Source organism: Opisthorchis viverrini (genome assembly GCF_000715545.1).
Source record: "Opisthorchis viverrini unplaced genomic scaffold opera_v5_15, whole genome shotgun sequence".
In the NCBI taxonomy this organism is placed as follows: domain Eukaryota; kingdom Metazoa; phylum Platyhelminthes; class Trematoda; order Opisthorchiida; family Opisthorchiidae; genus Opisthorchis; species Opisthorchis viverrini.
The window spans coordinates 531,462-538,840 of NW_008751671.1; the positions used below are offsets into that span (position 1 = coordinate 531,462).

The window sequence follows — 7,379 nt, forward strand, 5'->3', positions numbered from 1 at the left end:
TTGGGTAAATCGTCGAGGAATAGCTCGTTCGAATAGGTGGAAACGCTCATTATCAGCTCCCCACCCTATGTACTTCTTGATCATGTATCCTTTACCAGTTCTGCGCGGTACTTGCTCCTGCAAGCCAGCGCACACAACCATAGATTACCTTGAAACATGTGTCTGTTTTCGTCATTAAGTTGATAACCCACTCGTCCCAGCCGGTACGGACCGGACACGCCTCCCCGATCATGACTGAATGTTTTCACCCGTACACCGTACCTCATGTCCTTTACTTGGTTACATCCTTTCGCAGACAATCATTGACCTCGACGCCATGTGTGTGTGGATGGGATGAAACCACAAATGAAGCCAATCCGCACATCCAAACTGTCCGATAATTTCTTCGTGTCCTGTTCTACTTGGTTCTGTAGGGCGGCAGATTTCTCTCCATGAGAAAAGGAAGGGGAATGGATACCCTCAGTGGAGTGTAAATTATGTACTTCTCTGAACTTATGCGCTGCTGAGTTTACTGGTGATTGCCTACCCTATGGTATTATCGCCTCATGTCGGTCTGTCTAATGAATCAGTAGGACCTCTAAGGTGCATTTGATACCTTCCATCTCAATGCCATTGGCTTGTACTGTGGAATCATCTCTGCTCTTAATAAGTTTGAATGGAATGCGATATTGTTTTCTTCCATTCTGTTTTGTATCTTTGTTTTATCAGTGCACTACAGAGTAATCAACATACCACAAACAAGTCGCGAGGTTTTTTACTTGCTAGCAGTTGTGGGTCGATCACAGCACATTGTGGCGTTGGGAATGATGTTGCACGTGCGGCAAATATGCAGCATGTTGGTGAGCAATACAGACGATGCGCGTTTGCGGGCTAGAGTGATGGACAGCGCTTTTGTGGACAAATGCGACCACAATAGTGGTGTGATGTTTTTCTCTACTAATACCCTTGTTCTTCCGTTGTTACACCCCCATGCGTTGGCGGTGTTCATGAATCACGTGGGTCATGCCTATCTATGTGAAAAGCAGCAATGGATCACAAGACACTCATAATGTGCATTGTTTAGCGGCAGATAAACTGTTTTGTGCGTAGTGAACGTTCCCGACATCCACAAACGTAAAATAACATAATGCTAATCAATGCCAACAGGAGTCATCGTGCAAGTTTGTCCTTCTCAATCTATTTCAGCAATCAACTCTGACCAGAGACTTTTGGCCGGAGAAAGTGGATGAACATAGATTACGAATGCACGAGGAACTGAGTCAACTGTTAGCTCCCTGCATTCAGCAGGTCGTCGAATTCGCTAAGCGGTTACCCAATTTCAGCAATTTAGGTCAGCCGGATCAACTGATACTAATCAAAGCGGCTTTTTTTGAAGTTTGGATGGTGCAAGCCGCACGAATGGTTTCAATGCACGATCGAACGATTACACTGGGTGACGGGAAACAGATCACCAAGCAAGAATTGGATTTTATCTACTCGGTGAGGATCTGCCTTGTTTTATTTTATTTCATGAGTTTCTAGCTTATTCTGACGTCACTTTCATCTGACCTTTTCCCATTTGTCAACCAAAGATAAGATATGAGTTCTCTTGTGATATAGCCTTTTCTAATTTCATTATCATTATCATTTCCTTCCTCATCATTTAAGGACTTAAAACACGCAGATTGAATCCCCATGATACTGCCACTCGGTGCTTACCACCAAGAAGAGCTCACTGTGAGTATAACAGCAGAAACTTCACAGCACAGGGATTCCATTTAAAATGGACGCGGATACTACTACTATTCTCGCTGTTCAGTCCTATTTAGAGTAGCTGCAGTCCAAGAAATACCACTCAGACAATGCCTAGACAGACCTTTTTGTCCCCCAAATTCTCTGAAGTGGGTCAGTTTGGTCGGACTAGGTACATCAGACCTAAGGTGGAACTGGGAAGTAGACACTCCAGTGACTGCAAAGATTGTCATTTGGGGCTAACTTCTAGTAAAGAGTACATTACTATCTGACCCATTTATGTCGTTTTGGCCAGTCGATTGTCGTCTGGGCTAAGAAATTCACTTGCCAACGCTCCAAAGAAATCAGAGATCGCTTAGAAGAAGTTAATTCGGTACCTCCGGACTTCAACAGTTTACTCCGTTAGTCACTGCACTGTTTACCGTATGTACAGCACAACTAAGCACCACAGTCTGTCACCAGAGTGGTTTATTCTGCACCTTAGTGAACCGGCCAAGATGGAAGTATCAAACAATGGTTTTAGCGGGCCGTTTGAGCACAGCCGACACAGACATAGTGGGATGAAAGAATTTCCATCTTTGTTGATATTATGAAATTTGGGATTTTTTATTTAGAGGTTCCACACTGTGGCTGAATTAGCACTCGCAGGAAGGACAAGAAGCACCCGGAAGGCGTATTACGTTGATTGTGAATCATCAGTTGGGTGTATTTCAGAAACAGCTCCCCAGTGTTCTGCTTTTCGGTACGGACTGATTTCACTCACGGGGCGGAATCTCGACTGAATTTTCAAAGTCTCCTCATACTATCAACAGTTATGGGTAGTTCAGAAGGAAGGGATAATTCACAGGACGCGTGAACTTCTCTTCCGGGATTTTTTCACTCCGGGAGCCAAAAACCTTGCCAGGTGATATGAATTCTGTGAACAAAGGATGAGTGGTGTGGTGTTTGATTTGAACACACAGCTAATCAGCCTCTTGTGGCTGAATGATTGAGTGTTCAGGTTACTAGCCGCGACGTTGCGGGTTCAAATATTCTAGGGGATTCGTGAGGTGGGCATTGCTGATGATTCCAAAGAAGGTTAAAGCAGTGTTTTTCAGCTTTTCACCATAGATTGACTCCATTTACATGGCGAAATCTAGGTAGATATTCAATCTGTGCTTGACTAGGCTTTGAGATGTTCGACGAGGTACAGATCATGTAAGACGAAGGATGGATATGGGAGTAAATGCTGGTGAACGGACAATCGAGGGTGTCTCGAGAAGTTTAAAAGCTAACAAGGTCTAGATCTATCGTGATAACAGAATACAATAACAGCTGGGAGTGCGAACTGAACTGATTTATCCATGACTGTAATAGTGCAGGTGTAGTGAACACCAGTTCCTAACTCCAAATGCTTGTACTCAGTTCGTCTTGCCTAACCACATTGGACGTTAAGGCGAGTGGAATAAATCTGGATAAACCTTCGTTGTATAGATTGGTGCCAAAAGGTTCTCCGGATTAATCGGTAGATGAATGTATTGCTGTTGTGCTCGGCTAAATGGTCTTGGTGATTTCATACGAAAATCTGTATAATCGAAACGTAGGAACACAGTGGTGTCCCGTCAGTACACGAAGTAAGTCAATAGCAGCAGTTCATTGATACCTTTAGCAAAGCCGGTGCTTTAGAGACTGAGTTTGGTCAGACCGATGCTAAACTACAATAGAAACATAACTTATCAATCAGTGCATGTTGTGGTTATCCCTTAGTAGTTGTGACTGTACTATATGCTAAATTACAAGCAAGTATCATTAAATTTATTAATGGCTAAAAAGAATCACGGTCAGATGAACGCTGGATGTTCGTGGTTGTTGAAGGTGATCAAAACATTAGAAAACCAGACGGTGTAGGATTTAGAAAGATGAGTCTTGGACAGTTCATTGGCTAAACTTACCATTATTAGGGGTGACCATGCACTGTGTCTCGCAACTGAACGCATAGTTACAAGGTTTGACTTACCAGCAAACCGACTTTGGCTGATCCGTCTGTTTGCGATCTAGTATTAACCATTGTGCCATGATGAAATTGTGAGTTTTCTGTGCTCAGCGAAACACACTGTCCTATTACTTACCAACTCTGTCACATGGATGTCTACATTCTTGACGGTTACCCACCTCCTGCCCTCTATTTCAGCCCAGTGTGGTTTGCATGATGTTCACATTCTCAGAAAGCTTCAATGCGCTTCGACTTAACGATGCTGAGATTGCGCTTTGCTGTGCAGCAGTACTGACCAAACCAGGTAAGATCTGATAGTAACCGAGTCCTATCAAATCCCAGGCGCTTTGACCTTTGCTGTACGTGCAATTTTATTGAGGTATATGCACCTTCGTTAATGGTATATTGCGGTCGGTATGCGTGAAGTTTAGAGAAAATGGAGGGTAACAAACCACAGAAATTCGCTGCGCGATAATGCCGAATTAATGCGCTGCAATGTTGCTACACTTCCGTTATTTTTTGTCTTCAGTTTTACCCGTTTATGTGTCTATCCAGCGAGCAACGTTTGGATATTTGTAGAGACGTAACCGCAGTCGAATCATACGAACACTCAACCATTGGGCCATTTGTTCTTCCCTCACATTATGAGATGCACCTTTGCCCCGAAACCTATGCTTCCGGTTTTGTAGCGTATAATACGAAGCATAACATCTGCTAGTGCTTCATGGACGGAGTTTATCTACAGGCTTCGACTTTCGGGACAAAATATCTAACTCGGTACTTACAGTGATGACCGGAACCAACCGTTCGACAGAATTCCACTGAAGTGAAAGTCTTGTACGCAAAAACGTGGTTGTTCTTTAACACTACGGATGGCAAGTAATGTCATCCTACACATGGCAGCTACTATGGCAAGGGTTTCACAACTGAACATTTAATACTATTTGTTTACTATTTAGTGCTGTTTTTACTGTCTTTATTGTTATTTCGTTTATGCGCAGCATTTCAGATCACAACCCAGAAAACGACTCTGATAATGATTTCTGAGCAAAACCCGTTTTCCTGCATTGCATTCATTGCCATATCCAGTTGTTGTGCTCAGCGATTTCGAGGATTCTAACTTCATCTGAATAACACACAAGCTAATTTTTGAACGCAACAGGGAACGTATTTCCGTCACTTGATTTCAACGTTGGGTAAACAAAAATGTTGGTGGCGCTCAGAGCCCATCAGAGACAGCTTGTATTTATTTAGTTATGACCAGAATGCAATAATAAATTGACCGCTATCAATCCACATGGATCCGCTAACGAATATACACGCTGCAAATTGGTACATCTCTAGTGTGCGTGTATCGAAAACACGCCATCAATGCGTTTTATAGCAGTCCTCTAAAATCCTACTTGTGAGAATGGCTTATTCATCGTAATGTTTGTTTGTTTTCGTCTGACGATAGTCCGAGACGTACTTGTTTTTGCACCCGATGTTTTGCTTCATGTCCGCGGGATTCCATCAGTCCATTGTAATTTCTCTCTCCCCTGACGCTTTACTTTCGCCTTTTTTTAAACAGATCGTTATGGGCTGAGTGAGCCAAATAAAGTGGCGTTGATGCAAGACCGCAATATTGCCGCTCTACGAATGCAGCTGGAACGTAATCGTCCAGCAGAACCGGTTATAATGTCTCAAGTTCGTAATTCTCTCATTCAGCTGGCCTCTTTGGGTGAAACCCTGCAGTTGAGCATTCGTTGGTATCGTGAGAATTGGTATCGAACTAGACTAGCACCGTTATATGCAGAAACCTACGATATACCTCATGAAGAAACCACAACGACGGCATCCACACCCCCTGAGATGTCAGCTAGTAACGCTACTGCCCAAGTGGCTGGAGTCGTGTCATCCAATAATAGCTACGGTGCTGGTTCTGTGTACCAGCCAACGGTCGGATATAACGGTGGCATGGAAATCGCAAGTTATGGTACTAACGGAATCGTGATACCTCCAGTGATGCAGCATCATTATCCAGGTTCCGGTATAGCACCAACGGACGGACCTAACCCCACGTACTTTTCTGCACCGACGTCAAATTCACGAGTTCCCTCTGGAACTGTACAGCATTATCCCTCGGGAACATCGACCCCTTTACTGCCCGCACGATCGCAAAACCGACCACCTTCGGTGGGATCGCCTAAAGACCCATATTCGGCATCAAACCTAGCATGCTCTCCGTCGTCGCACGCCACCATTCCACGTTCCAATGCCAGCCAGGCCGGTTTCCACACTAGTTCTGTTGCTGTTCACGCGCCATCGGACGTTGACTCTTTTTCCCGCACGTTGCACTGTTCAACTCCAGAAAATGGCCCCCTAATTAGCAGATCCCAGGATAGTAATTCTCACTCACTGGATCGCCAGTCCAAATTACCCATACTCCAGAAAGCACCAGGATACTGTTCTGAAAATACGGATGATTCCCCAGCACACACCCCTCTGGTCCTCCACCAACTAAATTCAGAAGCATGTAGCCCTACAATCACGACATCAGGTTCGTTCGATCCCGCAGTCGCCAGTGATCCAAGACAATCTTGCTCCTCTGGACCTAGCACACCACGACAACCAGCGAGCGCTCCCACGACACCGAATGTGGAAGACTCATTTATTGTATGGGGTTCACAAAATGGTCTAGTGGGCGTTCCTAATCATGATGCCACGATGGATTTTCGGAACTCTCCCAAGCCTGACTCTAATTACCGTGCGCCCGAAAACCCATCAACTGTAAAACCATTTGACGATTTGCGTTCCGTCCCCCTAGTGGCTGCAAAAAAGGAGGCGGCGAACTATTTTGGTGACGAATCTATTGAGTAGTACAAACTGGTAAGTTAAGATCACCCCCTGTTCATCTTGATTAGTAATTCTTTCTTACTGGCGCCTACAAAGTGGCAACGGTTTACGAGCGAGTGAAAGATTCTCAGCGTTGCATTGACGGGCAAGCTTGGGATTTAGCAAGCAGCTTGGTTTTTATTACAGTCCAGCTGATCAGCTGGCCTAGTGCTTGCTGAACGGACAGCATCTGGTTATAAGTGATGTTCAACGTCTTGAAGCCATAAAGCGGGTTCTTCTCCCGTTATTTTTGTACGGGGTCTCTACTTCTTGGTGAACCACAAATCCCAAAGGAAGCTAGGTTATGTTTGATGTCATCTACAAAGAGTTCTTCAGTTGCTAGAACGTTTGATGGTAAACGAGCTCTGCCAACTGACCCAGCTAGGTTAGATGGTATGATGTACGTACACATGGGTACAAAAACCGGTGAACTGCTCTGCCAGTTCTTCATAGCAACATTTTGGCTCCTATTGCAACTAGATGTTATCCAAAAAAGATTTGCGAGCTGTTATGTTGTGTTTAACTGTTAACTCCGTTTCCACACACTGTGGTCACACCGATGTGGCATTTGACATTTTCTCAAATTCAAGCAGGGAACGGCATTGCTCCTTTCAGAAGCCTTGCAAGACCATATGAATTTTAGTAGTATTTTTGCTTACCCAGATATCTCTGCCGCTCAAGCGATTATACAGGCATACATAGTAAGAAAATCGCTATACTTGGTAAGGTAGAAAAATAAAAAAAAATCGAAGTATTACTCTGACTCTCGAGAATGGGGCTGACTGGTAACTTCCCCTATACA

The 7,379-nt window shown here is 44.2% G+C and overlaps 1 protein-coding gene across 1 annotated transcript in view; it reads left to right on the plus strand.

Moving 5' to 3' along the window:
• Window positions 1-6,559, plus strand: part of T265_12785 (hypothetical protein) — a gene marked incomplete at both ends in the record, with an annotated part of 54,032 nt that extends 47,473 nt beyond the window's left edge. The window contains 3 exons of the mRNA XM_009165485.1: window positions 1,186-1,479; window positions 3,902-4,007; window positions 5,274-6,559. Coding sequence (XP_009163749.1) covers window positions 1,186-1,479; window positions 3,902-4,007; window positions 5,274-6,559 — 1,686 coding nt within the window. The remainder of the gene's footprint in view (window positions 1-1,185; window positions 1,480-3,901; window positions 4,008-5,273) is intronic.
• Window positions 6,560-7,379: the final 820 nt, after the last annotated feature.